The sequence below is a fragment of the Oncorhynchus mykiss genome, chromosome 29 (genome assembly GCF_057628025.1).
Source record: "Oncorhynchus mykiss isolate SJ-2025 chromosome 29, ASM5762802v1, whole genome shotgun sequence".
In the NCBI taxonomy this organism is placed as follows: Eukaryota; Metazoa; Chordata; class Actinopteri; order Salmoniformes; family Salmonidae; genus Oncorhynchus; species Oncorhynchus mykiss.
The window spans coordinates 36548202-36567313 of NC_143050.1; the positions used below are offsets into that span (position 1 = coordinate 36548202).

A 19112-nucleotide genomic window follows, 5' to 3' on the forward strand; every position below is an offset into this window, starting at 1 on the left:
CGTGGTCGTCAGAGTGTTTAAACGGGACGGTAAACAGACAATACACTGTAGATGTAAACAGTGACATGTCTGTCACCGCGGTGATTGCCCTGACAGGAAACACACAGCATTAGTCTGATTGCTGCTAGCATCTCAAGCATAATTAGCGTAGTTAGCAGCATTAGGGTTGTTAGCATCATTAGTCCTTTATGGAATAACTTTCAAGTGGACCGAATATCATGAGAATGATCCCCCCCAAAAAATCGTCCCATTATTGTTCTTGGAACAATTGACATAACGTCCCATATCGGGAACTGTATGACGAAAGAGAGGTGTATTTTATATGACATACAGTTCATGGTAACAGGCAGTGCAAGTTTGTGAAACATTGTGACATTGTGGGGCTGCCCAAAGTCCTTTGAATGTTCTTGTTACTCACCCAAAACCATGCTAGCCGCAACCCAATCTTTAGCAGTGACTTGAGAGGGACTGGCTACGATGTGGCCCACCATTAGGACCCAACCCAGTGTTTGGGAAGCACTGGTCCAGTGTTATCTGTGGTCATACAACTGAATGCTCTGCTATGCTGAAATATAACTACAGAGAACAAAGTGACCACTAATTCAGACATGCAAATACACATATATGCACCAAGTGTCAGACCCAACACGCACGCGTATCAAATTCTGGGCGCAAAACACATACACGCCAAGAGATGTTCCAGCAGGGGCGGCAGGTAGACTAGTGGTTAGAGCGTTGGGCCAGTAACCAAAAGGTTTCTGGATCGAATCCCGAGCTGACAAGGTAAAAATCTGAACAAGGCATTTAACCCACTGTTCCCCGGTAGGCTGTCATTGTAAATAAGAATTTGTTCTTAACTGACTTGCCTAGTTAAATAACATAAAAATGTAAGGTGCCAAATCTCAGCTACACATGTCACAGTGTGTGTATAATCAGAGACAGAACATCTTAACTGCTACTCCCTCCTCTCTCTCTCAGCTGGCCCCCACTAAGTAACACACTCCCCTTCCCTGCCTGGAGAAGCTGTCACTCTGACCCCCTTGGTTGCTCCTGTGCTTTATTCCTCCATACACAACTTGTTGTAGCAGTTAAGATGTCCTGTCTCTGTCCTACCGTTTCCCCTGAGCCAATGGTTCTCTGGTACCAGTGATCATCCCCTCCTCACTTTCCACATTACTGCTTGAAATGGCTCCAAGAGTCTTCAACAAGTGAGAAGCATATAACAGTGTGTTTCAGTCGTTTTTAGCCCAGCCCCGGTGGATACATTTGGGATGGGCACCCACTCATTCTCTTTTGTCCTATTACCTTACCTGCCCCCCTGTCCTCTTGCCCATCCCCCAGCTTCTCACCAGGCCTCCCAGCCTTGAGGTGTGTTTGTCTGTGCACAGCCAACTACCTGCATCCCAGGCTCTAACGTAGATTATGAGGCCCAGAAAGCTAAGTCAGAGACACCTGGTGCTCAAGTAATACACACATCGGCATGCAACACACACACCATAGCCGAGCAGAGGAAACATCTGGCCAGGATGCTAATACAACACACACACACACACAAACACCAAGCAGTGATTTCATGTCTGGGCCAGGGACCATTGTATAGATAGCTAGTGGACATCCGTGACCCCTCACCCAGTGCCTGACATCATACACCGTGTGTGTGAGAACTGAGAATGTGCGTGCGTGCATACTTCACTAATGACATTTCGATACAGATAAGAGCTGATTGTCATATGAATGGAATGTTGTTTGTCAGCATGTCGACAACCCCTAACGAACAAACATCTAGTGCATCTGGGAATGTTGCTTTAATACATTTAATATAAAACCCATTCACCCTTCATGTAGTAAACTTCATTATGGAAATCAGACAGGGGGGGTTTATATAAGGAAGGGGAAGTTGATCATAAGCAAATATATTATTATTTGAATGAATTCTCACGCAGGCGTTAAGTACCCTCAACCTACAAAACATCCACGACAAAACACAAACTTCATGTCTTGTTTTGTGATTCTTTCTCCTGTTTAGGACAAAGTTGTTATCTGGGAGTCCCAGGCTTCCCTCCTCCATCCCTGTCCGTCTGTGTGACTGTCTGTCTCTGTGTGTGTGTGTGTGTGTGACTGTGTGTGTGACTGTGTGTGTGTTTTGGCCATCGTGCCACTGTGGAGGCATTGGTGTGGTTAAGAGTATTTAGTTTTGCCACATGTTGATTTAGTAATTAGGAGGGGTCCACATCGTTATCAACACGCATCACTTCCCTCAGCAGTAAACACTGTGGGCCCACATTACCCATCACACACACACAGAGAGTGATGAGTGTGCATCTTCTCACAATGTGTAACACACACAAACATAGGGAGTCAGTGTGATTGTTACTTAGACTAACCAGTCACTTACTGTAAGTTTAGTGAGACCAGACAATAATAAAAGAACATTGAGAGAACATTTGTCAACCTTGTGGGAACACAATAGTGAGAACCAACAGAGCCCTATGGAGAGTATTCTGGCTACCTCTATCAAATCAAATCAAAGTTTGTCACGTGCGCCGAATACAACACCTTACAGCAAAATGGTTACTTCAGGCTCTAACCAATAGTGCAAAAAAAAGTATTAGATGAACAATAGGTAGGTAAATATATAAAACAACAGTAAAAAGACAGGCTATATACAGTAGCAAGGCTATAAAAGTAGAGAGGCTACATACAGACACCGGTTAGTCAGGCTGATTGAGGTAGTATGTACATGTAGATATGGTTAAAGTGACTATGGATATATGATGAACAGAGAGTAGCAGTAGCGTAAAAGAGGGGTTGGGGGGGGGACACAATGCAAATAGTCTGGGAAGCCATTTGATGACCTGCTCAGGAGTCTTATGGCTTGGGGGTAAAAACTGTTGAGAAGCCTTTTGTCCTAGACTTGGCACTCCGGTACCGCTTGCCATGCGGTAGTAGAGAAAACAGTCTATGACTGGGGTGGCTGGGGTCTTTGACCATTTTTAGGGCCTTCCTCTGACACCGCCTGGTGTAGAGGTCCTGGATGGAAGGCCTCTTAGCCCTAGTGATGTACTGGGCCGTACGCACTACCCTTTGTAGTGCCTTGTGGTCAGAGGACGAGCAATTGCCTTACCAGGCAGTGATGCAACCAGTGCGCTCGATGCTCTCGATGTTGCAGCTGTAGAACATTTTGAGGATCTCAGGACCCATGACAAATATTTTTCGTTTCCTGAGGGGGAATAGACTTTGTTGTGCCCTCTTCACGACTGTCTTGGTGTGTTTGGACCATTCTAGTTTGTTGTTGATGTGGACACCAAGGAACTTGAATCTCTCATAGGTTTTTATTCTGGCACCACCCGACCAGGTCTCTGACCTCCTCCCTATAGGCTGTCTCGTCGTTGTCGGTGATCAGGCCTACCACTGTTGTGTTGTCTGCAAACTGAATGATGGTGTTGGAGTCGTGCCTGGCCATGCAGTCGTGGGTGAACAGGGAGTACAGGAGGGGACTGATCACGCACCCCTGGGGAGCTCCAGTGTTGAGGATCAGCATGGCAGATGCTACCTATCCTCACCACCTGGGGGCGACCGGTCAAGAAGTCCAGGATCCAGTTGCAGAGGGAGGTGTTTAGTCCCAGGGTCCTTAGCTTAGTGATGAGCTTTGAGAGTGCTATGGTGTTGAACACTGAGCTGTAGTCAATGAATAGCATCAGTGTTCCTTTTGTCCAGGTGGGAAAAGGCAGTGTGGAGTGCAATAGAGATTGCATCATCTGTGGTTCTGTTTGGGCGGTATGCAAATTGGAGTGGGTCTATGTATTCTGGGATAATGGTGTTGATGTGAGCCATTACCAACCTTTCAAAGCACTTCATGGCTACAGACGTGAGTGCTACGGATCTGTAGTCATTTAGGCAGGTTGCCTTCATGTTCTTGGGCACAGGGTCTATGGTGGTCTGCTTGAAACATGTTGGTATTACAGACTCAATCAGGGACATTTTGAAAATGTCAGTGAAGACACCTGCCAGTTGGTCAGCACATGCCTGGAGCACACATTCTGGTAATCCGTCTGGCCCCACAGCCTTGTGTATGTTGACCTGTTTAAAGGTCTTACTCACGTCGGCTGCGGAGAGTGTGATCACACAGTCGTCCGGAACAGCTGATGCTCTCATGCATGCCTCAGTGTTGCTTGCCTCGAATTGAGCATAGAAGTGATTTAGCTCATCTGGTAGGCTCGTGTCACCGGCCAGCTCGCAGTTGTGCTTCCCTTTGTAGTCTGGCCTGTCTGACTGATGTGAGTGACAACCTCCATTAGTGCAATGGGGTAAAGTACTTAGGTTAAAATACCTTAAAGTACTACTTAAGTCATTTTTGTGGGGTATCTGTACTTTATTTTACTATTTATATTTTTGCCAACTTTTTACTTTTACTTCACTTCATTCCTAAAGAAAATAATATACGTTTTACTCTATACATGTTCCCTGACACCCAAAAGTACTCGTTACATTTTGACACAAAAATGGTCCAATTCACATACTTATGAAAATAACAAACCTGGTCATCCCTACTGCCTCTAATCTGGCAGACTCACTAAACACAAATGCTTTGTTTGTAAATTATGTCTGAGTGTTGGAGTGCGCTCTGGTAATCCGTCAATAAAAAAATCTGGCTTGCTGAATATAAGGAATTTTAACTGGTTTATACTTTTACTTTTGATACTTTATGCATTTTAGCAATTCCATATACTTTTGATACTTAAGTATATTTAAAACCAAATACTTTTAGACTTTTACTCAAGTAGTATTTTACTGGGTGACTTTCACTTTTACTTAAGTCATTTTCTATTAAGGTATCTTTACTTTTACTCAAGTATGACAATTGAGTACTTTTTCCACCACTGCATTAGTGCACCAGATAGCATTTCAGGGAGATGGGGGCCGTCGAAATTGGACATCTATCCATGTCCTTAGCAATTGCCACGCACTTAGATGAGCTTGCAAAGTCTCTCGACGGATACTTCCCTACAAGAGAGTCATATCCAGCATGGGTGAGACAGCCGTTCACGTTTAGTGTTGAGACAACAGATGTCAATGATGAATACCTTGATGAAATCATTGAAATTCAGCAGAGCCAGGTTCAACAACAACTCTTCAGAACAACAACACTTTCAACGTTTTGGTGTCAACAAATGGTAACGTACCCTGTTATTGCTAAGAAAGCTCTGGAGATTTTCATACCGTTTGTTACAACATATCTTTGCGAGCAATCCTTTTCGAGGATGCTGGACAGAAAAACGAAGAAAAGGAACAGACTTTGTTGTGAAAATGACATGAGAGTGGCACTTGCCAAGGTGAAGCCGCGCATTTCTGAACTGGTCTCTGAAAGGCAACAGCACAAGTCACACTGATTTGCAGTAAATATTCATTATTCTGTTTTTGTTTTTGTGTGAAAATCATGTTTTGATGATTTTGTTCTTTGAACACAGTGATGTTGATGCACGGTTCATTTTGTGTACCAGTAAAATATATACCTATGTTTTGAATTTGAAAAAAATCATATTTTATTTTTCCAATTAAGAAGGGTTCGGTGAATGCGCATATGAAACTGGTGGGGTTCAGTACCTCCAACAAGGTTAAGAACCACTGCCTTAGAATGTTGGGAAATGCCTTCAAACCTGCCACTAGGGGCAACAGTGAGCGCTATTACCATCAAGTAACCTTCGGTTTTACTTGGTGGTGTGGATCCCATGACTGTCGATCAGAAGGTTGTGTGTTCAATCCCAGTTGTGGACACTGTTTTTTAAATACATTTTTTAACCCAATCCCAAACCTTAACCCTTACCTTAACCATTAAAAGTGAGTGCCTAAACTTAACCTTTAGCTTCGAAATTTGACATTTGGAGAAATGGAACAATTACAGAGCAGCAGGATGAATGTTACAGAGAAGCAGGAGCAACCTAAACACTTTGAAATTTGACGTTTGGGGAAGGTGGATAGACGTCTACTTCTGCAGTGAGACTGTGAGAGCTTGTTGTTCTCCACTAAGTCAAAAGCTCGATCGCCTCCATGCAAACCAGATACAGTGTCTTCAGAAAGTATTCATACCCCTTGACTTACGTTATTCCAAATGCTGTTATGTTACAGTGGAGTAACTACAGTGGAGTTATTGTGGAGTAACTATAATGTTGTTGATCCATCCTCAGTTTACTCCTATCACAGCCATGAAACTCTGTAACTGTTTAATATGGTGAAATCCCTGAGCGGTTTCCTTCCTCTCCGGCAACTGAGTTAGGAATTATGCATGTATCTTTGTACTGATTGGGTGTATTGATGCACCATACAAAGTGTCATTAATAACTTCAAAGGGATATTCAATGGCTGCTTTTTTATTTTTACACTTCTACCTTTCTTTGTGAGGCATTTTTTGTTTGAAATTCACTGCTCGAGCGAGGGACCTTACAGACGATTGTTTGTGTGGGGTACAGAAATTAGGTAGAAATTCAAAAATCATGTTAAACACTATTATTGCACAAAAAGTCTTATGTGAACTGTTAATCACATTTTTACTCCTGGATTTATTTATGCTTGCCATAACAAAGAGTTGGAATACTTATTAACTCAAGGCATTTGAGCTTTTCATTTTTATTAATTAGTAAAAATGTCAAAAGTCATAATTACACTTTAACATTATAGGGTATTGTATGTAGGCCGGTGACACAAAAATTCAGGCTGTAACACAACAAAATGTGGAAAAAGTCAAAGGGTGTGAATAGTATAGAAAAGCAACGTATAAAGATATAACAGATTCAAAACTCTTGGTCTCTCCATTGTCTTTCCAATGTTTGCATTAATCCTTACCGTCATTCCTTCTCCAACCCTCCAACCATCCACCCCCTCCCACCACTCTTTCCATCCTTCTCTCTCCTAGCAGCTGTGTCCAGCGATAGGCCAGAGAATGACACAGCGGACAACACTTCCTGTTTATGTATTTCCCAGAATGCCATGTGGCAGGCAAGAGGTCTCGGGAAAGACGGCGAGGACACAAACAGGGAAAGGAAAGAGAAACAGACTTTGTCTGACATTGGCTTGTGGGGAACATGCACACACAAACACACACACTTAAGTGATACTAGTTTTCTTAATAGTTTTTCTCAGAGGTAAAGCTGAGGCAGGGCCTGGCTTGGCAGAGGTCCTGCCAGATTAACCACTTACCCACCCAATCAGGCTGCCTTACAAAGTATATTTGAGATTTGAGATTCTTCAAAGAAGCCACCTTTGGCCTTGATGACAGCTTTGCACACTCTTGACATGCTCTCAAACACCTTCATGAGGTAGTCTCCTAGAATGCATTTCAATTAACAGGTGTGCATTGTTAAAAGTTCATTTGTGGGATTACTTTCTTTCTTAATGCGTTTGAGCCAATCAGTTGTGTTGTGACAAGGTAGGGGTGGTATACAGAAGATAGCCCTATTTGGTAAAAGACCAAGTCCATATTATGGCAAGAACAGCTCAAATAAGCAAAGAGAAACGACAGTCCATCATTACTTTAAGACATGAAGGGTCAGTCAATCAAGAACTTTCAAAGTTTCTTCAAATGCAGTCGCAAAAACCATCAAGCGCCTTGATGGAACTGGCTCTCATGAGGACCGCCACAGGAAAGGAAGACCCAGAGTTACCTCTGCTGCAGAGGATATGTTCCTTAGAGTTACCAGCCTCAGAAATTGCAGCCCAAATAAATGCTTCACAGAGTTCAAGTAACAGACACATCTCAACATAAACTGTTGAGAGGAGACTGCGTGAATCAGGCCTTCATGATCGAATTGCTGCAAATAAACTACTAAAGGACACCAATAAGAAGAAGAGACTTGCTTGGGCCAAGAAACACAAGCAATGGACATTAGATCGGGGAAAAATCTGTCCTTTGGTCAGATGAGTCCAAATTTGAGATTTTTGGTTCCAACCACCATGTCTTTGTGAGATGCAGAGTAGGTGAACGAATGATCTCTGCATGTATGGTTCCTGCCGTGAAGCATGGAGTAGGTGTGATGGTGTGGGAGTGCTTTGCTGGTGACATTGTCAGTGATTTATTTATAATTCAAGGTACACTTAACCAGCATGGCTACCACAGCATTCTGCAGTGATACGTCATCCCATCTGGTTAGCGCTTAGTGGGACTATCATTTGCTTTTTAACAGGAAAATGACCCAACACACCTCCAGGCTGTGTAAGGGCTATTTGACCAAGAAGGAGAGTGATAGAGTGCTGCATCAGATGACCTGGCCTCCACAGTCACCTGACCTCAACCCAATTGAGATGGTTTGGGATGACTTAGACAGCAGAATGAAGGAAAAGCAGCCAACAAGTGCTCAGCATATGTGAGAACTCCTTCACCACTGTTGGAAAAGCATTCCAGGTGAAACTGGTTGAGAGAATGCCAAAAGTGTGCGAAGCTGTCATCAAGGCAAAGTTTGGCTACTTTGAATAATCTAAAATATAACATATATTTTGATTTGTTTAACACTTTTTTGGTTACTACATGATTCCATATGTGTTATTTCACAGTTTTGATGTCTTCAGTATTATTCAACAATATTAAAAATGTCAGAGAGACAGGCAGCAAGGTTTTTTCAAATCTCTGTTGAAAACCAAATGCTTGTCTAAAAGAAAGGGGAAATAATGTCTAGATGCTTTTTTACATTGGAGATACATTTTTCGAATCGCCTGGCTCTGGCTAGGCTGATGAGACAGAATGCACTGTGAAATTGAACAGCAAATAGGCATTTAAATGTCATAGCTTTAGCCAGTGGTAACTTGTGAATTATAAACCAGGTAGTTTGGGTCCTGGATGCTGATTGTCTGGAGGCTGTGGAATATCAGACAATATAGTATGAGTACGACACAAAATTACTTGTTTACTGTCCTCACGCTGGTAACCAGTTTATAATAGCAATAAGGCCCCTCAGGTGTTTGTGGTATATGGCCAATATACCACGGCTAAGGGCTGTATCCAGGTACTTTGCGTTGCGTTGCGTTGCGCTTAAGAACAGCCCTTAGCTATGGTATATTGGCCATATACCACACCCCCTCAGGCCTTATTGCCTAAATAGACACCGACTGGAATGCGGTTTTAACCTTACCACATCCAGGATTAGACCCGCCTGTTGTATAAATACACACACACACACTGTGGTTTGCATATATTGTATAACAACGAATTAAATCAGTTTTCTCCTCATCTAAATAATGTCTATTATCATAAATAGTTGACCATTTCTGTTTCTGGTCTTCTGACCTCACATCATTGTTATTTTTTCTTTCTTCCTCAGGATCAATTCCAGGAAGACAGTTAACCTGTTGTGTTCCTTTTTCTGTTACTGCCATGCACACACTCTCTCTCTCTCTCTCTCTCTCTCTCTCTGTCTCGCTCTCTGTCTCTCTCTCTCTCTCTCTCTCTCCTCATTGAACTCTTTTGTCTCTCCGCATCCGAATTCTGCCTACTCATTGGCTGATGTGGAGATGCGCTTGTCACTGGTTGGCTCAAAGTTTATCCGCTTTGTTTTGACATGTGTGCAACTGTCACACTGGACGTTAGCGTGCGAATAACGGTCCCATAAATGACAAAGGCTGCACCCCCTTCTGGCACAGAGTGGATTCAGACCTGCCAGAGAGCCTATATACCTTACCTTATACCTCCTAGCCTCTCTTTGATCATCTATTACAAGCCTACATTTCTAGAGCGAATAAGAGAAAGAGATTCTTCTGATACTCGAGTGGATATTAAATGACATTTGTGTTCACTCTCCTCTCTCTGTTTTAAAGAAGAAAAAGGCTCACCATGCTCTCTGCGTGTCTGGAGGTCCTTGGGATGGGGTTGTGCCTACTGGGCTCGCTCCTGGTCATGGTCGCGTGCGGGCTGCCCATGTGGAAGGTGACGGCGTTCATCGATATGAATATTGTGGTTGCGCAGACCATCTGGGACGGGCTCTGGATGTCGTGCGTGGTGCAGAGCACGGGTCAGATGCAGTGCAAAATGCACGACTCGATGCTTGCGCTCAGCCAGGACCTGCAGACGGCACGCGCCCTCACGGTGATATCGGCGGTGCTGGGGGTGGCGGGGCTGGTGGTGACCATCGCTGGAGCACAGTGCACCAACTGCATCAAGACCGAATCGGTGAAAGCCAAAGTGGTGAACGCAGGTGGGGTGGTCTACATCATCAGCGGTCTATTGGTGCTGGTTCCCCTCTGTTGGATGGCCAATAACATCATAGTAGACTTCTACAACCCAGATGTGTCCTCGTCCAAGAAGAGGGAGATAGGAGCGGCCATCTACATTGGCTGGGCGGCCACAGCCCTGCTCCTTCTGGGGGGAACCCTGCTGTGCTGCTCCTGTCCCCAGGGAGCCAAGAGCGCCTACCCCATCAAATATGCCCCCACCAAGACCATCTCGGCCAATGGAGACTTCGACAAGAAACATTATGTGTAGGTGAGGAGAGGAGAGTTTTACTCACATCAAAACTTGGCACAGGACCTGGACGGACAAGTTGTCTACTTAGCCTACTGTTTGATGCCCATTGCGTATGTTATCTTTATTGTGTTTCTCTAGAACGGAAGCTTCGATAAGGGACATTATGTGTAGGCGAGATGATATCAGGATCCTTTTTTCCCCTCCTTTGCTTTGATTGGCATGGCGACTTCACCAAAATGTATTTTTTCTGTGTTGTAGGCTACAACTTTGTTTAGGGGTCTGGCCATGGGTTCATGGGTCTGATGAACAGAAAAGGAAAAATTCAATTTTTTTGCCAAAGGAATGGAACCCTATACACACCGAGATCATAGCTCAAGACTGACCAAGAAGTTGAAACACTTGTTGTGTAGTCTATCTATTGCGTAACATTTTTAAGACTTAAATCTTGTATTTGCATATGATTATTTTACATCAGGAATTATATAGGCTTTCTGTAAAAATGTTCATGTTGTTATCGGTTGACACTAGTCTATTGTCTCGCCAGAGTCTGCTGTCACGGTCTGTGCGCTCTGTGAATAAAGCTCATTGTTCTCCACTGGCTTTACTGTGTCTGGTTGGAAGTTTTAAATAACCACATAATGTACATCTTTGCAGAGACTGGTAATAGTTAACATGTTTAGGTTCCCACACTGGACTCCTCCTTTGTAACACAGTGAATGCTACTCAGACAAATGTTCACTCATACCATGATCAAAGGAGCTTATTTGCGTTTGAATGCTGTTGTATTTTACTGCATGGCTGAGTGTGTATCTATCTTTTGTCCTAGCCCTCTTTAAAGTACTGGGCAATTGTTGTTCTTTAATAAAAAAAGGAAATCCCAATTCACAATCTCCCTTGTGTTTCTGTGTAGTAGTATTATTGTGCATTAGGCTACTTTTATTATAATATTATGACTGAATATCTGACTGAATACAGTTTCAGTTGAACTACTGAAGTTTCTCTACATTGACCTTTTACCACACACCACACACACACACACACATACCAAAGCCTTACACAAACAGAGGGAATGTGTGAAAATCCTAACTACAGCCAATTCAGCACACACCAGCTATCACCTTCTGGTTCACAGTGACATAAACAAGCACTGATGGATGAATGTGACTCAAAGTGACTGAATGTAAAAACACAAGCAAATGACAGAACGGTTCACAAAAAACGCTTTGGCCCAAAAATGTGTCATATTTATTTGGAGAGCAGCGTGTGTGAGTCTATCAGAAAGGGAGAACTACAGTAGGCCTACAGGACTGTTCTCTGAACACAGTACAGCAAATCTCAAATGACACTGCGGGTTTTCGCTCCTCCCTTGTAATTGATTAGGAACTCCCCTCTCCTGGTTGTCTAGGTGTTAATTGGACACAAATTGAAAGCAAACAATATAAACCATTAGACATTCTACCCTCTGGGAATTGAGATTGACACCCCCTGGTATAGTGGATAGGGGGTATTAGCTAGGAAGGGAGGGGTAGAGGGTGGATTTGGGATTGGGTGTGTGCCTCTACTGAAGCTGCCTGTGTCGGAAGGTCAGAGGTTAGGGTGGTGTCTTATCTGGTGTCGTTTCCAGTCGCTATCTTGGGAGAACCACTTCCCGCACTCAGAGATGGAGCCGGAGAAGAAGGCTGACGTTTTACGTGTCCCTAACTGATTGTGTTTTTTTGTTTGTTTCTTTATATTGTTTGTAACTTTTTTTTAAACTTATTTTGTACCTAGTGTTGCTGCTACTTTCTCTCATAACCAAAAAGATATTCAGGACATCATAACTGCGATTACTCACCATGAACTGGCAGAATCCTTTTTTTCCTTTAAAGAGTCAGACGAGCCCGACGTGAATGATATACTGTTTCCCCAGGAACAGGCCCAGATCCCCATCATTTGCGTGAAGACAAGGCAGAGAAAAAGGGTCCGGAGGTCAGGGTGCCTTCTGAGAATTCGTAGGCAATCAAATAAACCACCACCGCCTTCCATTCTGCTAGCAAACGTGCTGTCTTTGGAAAATACAATTGATGACCTACGCCGGAAGATTAAACTACCAATGGGACATTCCAAACTGCAATATCTTATACTTCACGAAGTCGTGGCTGAACGATGACATTATCAACATACAGCTGGCTGTTAATACGCTGTAATGGCAGGATAGAACAGCGGCGTCTGGTAACACAAGGGGCGGCGGACTATGTATTTTTGTAAGTAACAGCTGGTGCACGATATCTCAGGAAGTCTCAAGGTTTTGCTCGCCTGATGTAGAGTGTCTCATGATAAGCTGTAGACCACACTGTCTACCTAGAGAGTTTTCATCTGTATTTTTCGTAGCTGTCTACATACCACCACAGACCGATGCTGGCACTAAGAGCGCACCCAATGAGCTGTATTCCGCCATAAGCAAACAGGAAAACGCACACCCAAAGGCGGCACTCCTAGTGGCCGGGGACTTTAATGCAGGGAAACTTAAATTTGTCTTACCAAATTTCTATCAGCATGTTAAATGTGCAACCAGAGGGGAAAAAACTCTGGAACACCTTTACTCGACACACAGAGACGCATACAAAGCTCTCCCTCGCCCTCCATTTGCAAATCTGACCATAATTCTATCCTCCTGATTCCTGCTTACAAGCAAAATTAAAGCAGGAAGCACCAGTGACTCAATCAATATAAAAGTGGTCAGATGAAGCAGATGCTAAGCTACAGGACTGTTTTGCGAGCACAGATTCCTCCGATGGCATGGAGGAGTACATCACATCAGTCATTGGCTTCATCAATAAGTGTATTGATGATGTTGTCCACACAGTGACAGTACGTACATACCCCAACCAGAAGCCATGGATTACAGGCAATATCCACACCGAGCTAAAGGCTAGAGCTGACGCTTTCAAGGAGCGGGACTCTAACCCGGAAGCTTATAAGAAATCCTGCTATTCACTCTGACGAACCATAAAACAGGCAAAGCGCCAGTACAGGACTAAGATCGAATTGTACTACACCGGCTCTGACCCTCGACGGATGTGGCAGGGCTAGCAAACAATTACAGACTACAAAAGGAAGCACAGCCGAGAGCTGCACAGTGACACAAGCCTACCAGATGCACTAAACTACTTTTGTGCTCACTTGGAGGCAAATAACACTGAAACATGAATGAGACCACCAGCTGTTCCGGATGACTGTGTGATCTCGCTCTCAGCAGCCGATGTGATTAAGATCATTAACTCTATTCACAAGGCCGCAGGGCCAGACGGATTACCAGGATGTATACTCCGAGCATGCGCTGACCAACTGGCAAGTGTCTTCACTGACATTTTCAACCTCTCCCTGTCAGAGTCTGTAATACCAACATGTTTTAAGCAGACCACCATAGTCCCTGTGCCCAAGAAGACTAAGGTAACCTGCCTAAATGACTACCGACCCGTAGCACTCACGTGTGTAGCCATGAAGTGCTTTGAAAGGCTGGTCATGGCTCAGATCAACACCATTATCCCAGAAACCCCAGACCCACTCCAAATTTGCAATCTGCCCCAACAGATCCACAGATGATGCAATCTCTGTTGCACTCCACACTTCCCTTTCCTACCTGTGCAAAAGGAACACTTATGTGAGAATTATATTCAGTGACTACAGCTCAGCGTTCAACACCATTAGCGCACTCAGAGCTCATCACTAAGCTAAGGACCCTGGAACTAAACACCTCCCTCTGCAACTGGATCATGAACATCCTGATGGACCGCCCCCAGGTGGTAAGGGTAGGTAACAACACATCTGCCACGCTGATCCTCAACACAGGGCCCCCTCAGGGGTGCGTGCTCAGTCCCCTCCTGTACTTCTTGTTCACTCATGACTGCACGGCCAGGCACGACTCCAACACCACCATTTGCAGATCACCGACAAAGATGAGACAGCGTATAGGGAGGAGGTCAGAGACCTGGTCGTGTGGTGCCAGGACAACAACCTCTCCCTCAACGTGATCAAGACAAAGGAGCTGATTGTGGACTACAGGAAAATGAGGACCGAGCAGGCCCCCATTCTCATCAATAGGGCTGTAGTGGAGCAGGTTGAGAGCTTCAAGTTCCTTGGTGTCCACATCACCAACAAACTGACATGGTCCAAGCACACCAAGACAGTCGTGAAGAGGGCACGACAAGACCTATTCCCCCTCATGAGACTGAAAAGATTTGTCATGGGTCCTCAGATCCTCAATACAGTTGCAACATCGAGAGCATCACTGCCTGGTATTGCAACTGCTCGGCCTCTGACCACAAGGCAGTACAGAGGGTAGTGCGTATGGCCCAGTACATCACTGGGGCCAAGCTTCCTGCCATCCAGGACCTCTATACCAGCGGTGTCAGAGGAAGGCCCTAAAAATTGTCAAAGACTCCAGCACCCTAGTCATAGACTGTTCTCTCTGCTACCACACGGCAAGCAGTACCCGAGCACCAAGTCTAGGTCCAAGAGACTTCTCAACAGCTTCTAACCCCAAGCCATAAGACTCCTGAACATCTAATCTAATGTCTACCCAGACTATTTGCATTGCACCCCCCTTTTACACTGCTGCTGGTCTCTGTTGTTATCATCTATGCATAGTCACTTTAATAACTCTACCTACATGTACATATTACCTCAATTACCTTGACTAACTGGTGCCCCCACACATTGACCCTGTACCGGTACCCTGTATATAGTCTCGCTATTGTTATTTTACTGCTGCTATTTAATTACTTGTTCCTTTTATTTCTTCTTATTATTATTTTTTTAACTGCATTGTTGGTTAGGGTCTCGTAAGTAAGCATTTCACTGTAAGGTCTACACCTGTTGTATTCGGCGCTGTCACGTCCTGACCTTAGTTCCTTTTTTACGTCTCTGTTTTAGTGTGGTCAGGGCGTGAGTTGGGGTGGGCATTCTATGTTTTGTATTCTATGTTTTGTATTTCTGTGTTTGGCCTGGTATGGTTCCCAATCAGATGCAGCTGTCGATCGTTGTCTCTGATTGAGAACCATACTTAGGCAGCCTGTTTTCCCACTATGGGTTGTGGGTTTTCTGTGTTTCACCATACAGAACTGTTTCGGTTTTCATTTATTTCGCTTGTTCTTTTGTATTTCAGTGTTCAGTCATATTTCATTCAAATGGACACTTACTACGCTGCGCATTGGTCCGATCTTTCATACTCGTCATCAGATGAGGACGAGTACCGTTACAGGCGCATGTAACTAATACAATTTGATTTGATTTGAGTAAATGGAGTGTTTCTCTCCAGTGTGAACACTCATGTGCATTATCAGAGCATTTAATCAGAAACAGCATTTCCCACAGCAGGGGCATTCATGAGGTCTCTCTCCTGTGTGAACCATCTGGTGTCTCATCACGCTGGGCTGAACTCTTCCCACACTCTGAGCAACTGTATGGTTTTCTCCTGTGTAAAATCACTGGTGTGCCTTAATAACTTTTGATGTTCAAAACTGTGCACTCTCCTCAAACAATAGCATGTAATAGCTACTGTAAATTGGACAGTGCAGTTAAATTACCAAGAATTTAAGCTTTCTGATAGTATCAGATGTGTATATGTCCTGTGAAATGTTCTTGTTACTTACAACCTCATGCTAATCGCATTAGCCTATGTTAGCTCAAATAGTATTTTGTCGGATAACTACTTTCCACAGTCAGTTACCTGTAGACGTGTGTAAAAGCCATTTTTGTGAAGAAAATGTATTATTAAAATGGAAAATATGTCGTTTGGACACACCTACTCATTCAAGGGTTTTTCTTTATTTTTACTATTTTCTACATTGTAGAATAAGACATCAAAACTATGAAATAACACTTGACCCAATTCCGGAAACTAGGCGTATGTTGCAAGTCATGTCTTTACAGGAGACATTACAGGAGAGCCGTTTGGACGTAAAACAATTTTTGGGGGTAGAAATGCCTTCTCGAACATGTGAACTTTCATGTGCCTTAATAACAAACTTGTATGCCATCTGTATATATGAAACAAATTGTTAAATTGCCAGCCTTGTTGGTTAGCCACAGAAAACGGCAGCAACCTTCCAACTATCCATGATTGGCTGAGATAATGAGTGGGCTGGGCAGCGATGAGTTCGGATTGGTCTGCCATATAGAGGGCTTCTGTTTATTTGAGCTCGTCAGTCTGTGTTGATAATCCTGTTGAACGCGGCTTTTGTCAAATGTATTGTGTATTAGAGCTGCATAAGTGTTGCTCTCCACTTTCTGGAGGATCACGTTTTGAAATCAGTGGAATTAGAGTATGATAACTAACTAACATTCATCCCCCTCCTCTCCCCTATAACTATTCCCCAGGCCATTGCTGTAAATGAGAACATGTTCTCAGTCAATTTACCTGGTAAAATAAAGAGTAAATAAATCAAATAAAAAGAGATGGAGAAAACACCTGTCTCCCGATTACATCTTCAAACTAAGTGCAACTGTGGTATGGCATTCCTGACAGGGAGACCCATCCATCATGCATGATGATGTATACAGGTAAGATAGTCTAGCGTTAGCTAGCTACATTTTCAGATGCAGCTAGTTTCTAATTTGGACAGAAAGGGGTTTAATTTCAAGCTAAAGTGTACTGTTAGCTAGCTGACGTCATTAGTCATATCCCGGAGCTGTTTGCTTTTCTAGTTAGAGCCTAATGTTTACTAGCTAACATTGAACCTGGTTGGTTAGCTCTGTGGCATTGTTGGCACTGTTCATTGTTGTTAAACCGGTTTGGGATAGGGGGCGGTATTTTCACGTCCGGATGAAAAGCGTGCCCAAAGAAAACTCCCTGCTACTCAGGCCCAGAAGCTAGGATATGCATATAATTTGTAGATTTGGATAGAAAACACTCTAAAGTTTCTAAAACTGTTAAAATTATGTCTGTGAGTATAACAGAACTTATTTAGGACAATTCTATTTTTGAGGTCACTCTCTCTATGGGGATCTAGATTTCTAAGGCACTTGCTTGCAGTTCCTATCGCTTCCACTGGATGTCATCAGTCTTTAGAAATTGGTTGATGTTTTTCCTTTGAGAAATGAAGAAGTAGGGCAGTTCAGAACGAGGGTCGAGTGAAGTGTACTGTTGTGGTTGGGGCGCGTGACCTGAAAGCTCGCACCACTTTGTTTTTATCCTCTATTGAACACAGTTTATCCCGTCTTAAATTTGATTGATTATTTATGTAAAACAAATACCTTAAGATGTATTAGGAAAGTTGTTTGAAATGTTTGGATCAAGATTACAGGTAACCTTTTAGATATTTTGTAGTCATGTTGCACGAGTTGGAAACAGTGTTTTTTTTAATCAAACGCGCCAAATAAATTGACTTTTTGGAGATATAACGACGCAATTAATCGAACAAAAGGACCATTTCTGATGTTTATGGGACATATTGGAGTGCCAACAGAACACGATCTTCAAAGGTAAGGCATGAATTATATCGTTATTGCTGAGTTTTGTGTCGCGCCTGGCGGGGTGAAATATGATTGTCTGTGTTTGTTTGATGAGGTGCTGTCCTCAGATAATAGCATGGTTTGCTTTCGCCGTAAAGCCTTTTTGAAATCTGACACAGTGGCTAGATTAACAATAAGTTAAGCTTTAATTTGGTGTCTTGGACTTGTGAATGTATCAAAGTTATGTTGTTGAAACGTTCCGCTAGCAGAACCCCTAGCCGCAAAAGGTTTTAAGTAGCTAACTGGCTGACTCGTAGTGAGCACCTGGCTCATTAGCTAACATTACATGACGTGTGTACAACACCCATTGAATATGACCGGTGTCAGTAAAAGTCTGCAGAAAAGCATAATTTAATTGTTCCAGCAGTGCTGGTTAGGCTGTTTTCATGTTATGCATAAACAAATCATCGGCCAGAGCGTCAAGTGTGCGCTCCGAGAGCGAAACGAGATAGGTGGGAAAGCTTAAGAGGGTGTGAACGATGCTGAATGGGTGTAGACAAAGAAGAGCTCTTCACTGGATACCAAAACATTCAAAGGCGATTTTCTCAGAAGTGAGTTTACAAGTTGATCAACTTTCAAAGCAGAATTACTTTCCCATTGTTTCCTCAAATGCAGTGTATGATATACTACTTTGTAGCTCTAGTCTCTACTTTTATCCAATGTAAAAAATAAATAAATAATTCAAAATGTTCTACATAAGACCGAATCAGATGGTGAGTCAAATATGGAATCAACTTGTCACACCCTGATCTGTTTCACTTGTCATTGTGCTTGCCTCCACCCCCCTCCAGGTGTCGCCAATCTTCCCCATTATCCCCTGTGTATTTATACCTGTGTTTTCTGTCTGTCTGTGCCAGTTCATCTTGTTTGCCAAGTCAACCAGCGGTTTTCTCTTAGCTACTGTTTTTCCCGGTCTCTGTTTTTCTTGTCCTCCTGGTTCATGCCCTTGCCTGACTCTGAGCCCACCTGCCTGACCATTCTGCCTGCCCCTGACCTTGAGCCTGCCTGACACCCTGTACCATTTTGGACTCTGATCTGGTTATGAACTCTTGCCTGTCCCTGACCTGCCTTTTGCCTACCCCTTGGACTATAATAAATATCAGAGCTCAAACCCGTGTCTGCTTCTGGGTCTCGTCTTGTGTTGTGTTGTTATACAACTACAGAATGCTGT

The 19112-nt window shown here is 43.5% G+C and overlaps 1 protein-coding gene across 1 annotated transcript; it reads left to right on the forward strand.

Moving 5' to 3' along the window:
- Window positions 1-3723: 3723 nt before the first annotated feature.
- On the forward strand, window positions 3724-11328 carry LOC110509625 (claudin-4). The gene has a single exon (XM_090227108.1). It carries the CDS (start codon window positions 9818-9820, stop codon window positions 10463-10465), a length of 648 nt encoding a protein of 215 aa, XP_090083234.1. The 5' UTR covers window positions 3724-9817; the 3' UTR covers window positions 10466-11328.
- Window positions 11329-19112: the final 7784 nt, after the last annotated feature.

Bases quoted from the DNA above. Each gene is read 5' to 3' on its own strand.
- LOC110509625 (XM_090227108.1), top strand. From the start codon at position 9,818: ATGCTCTCTGCGTGTCTGGAGGTCCTTGGGATGGGGTTGTGCCTACTG.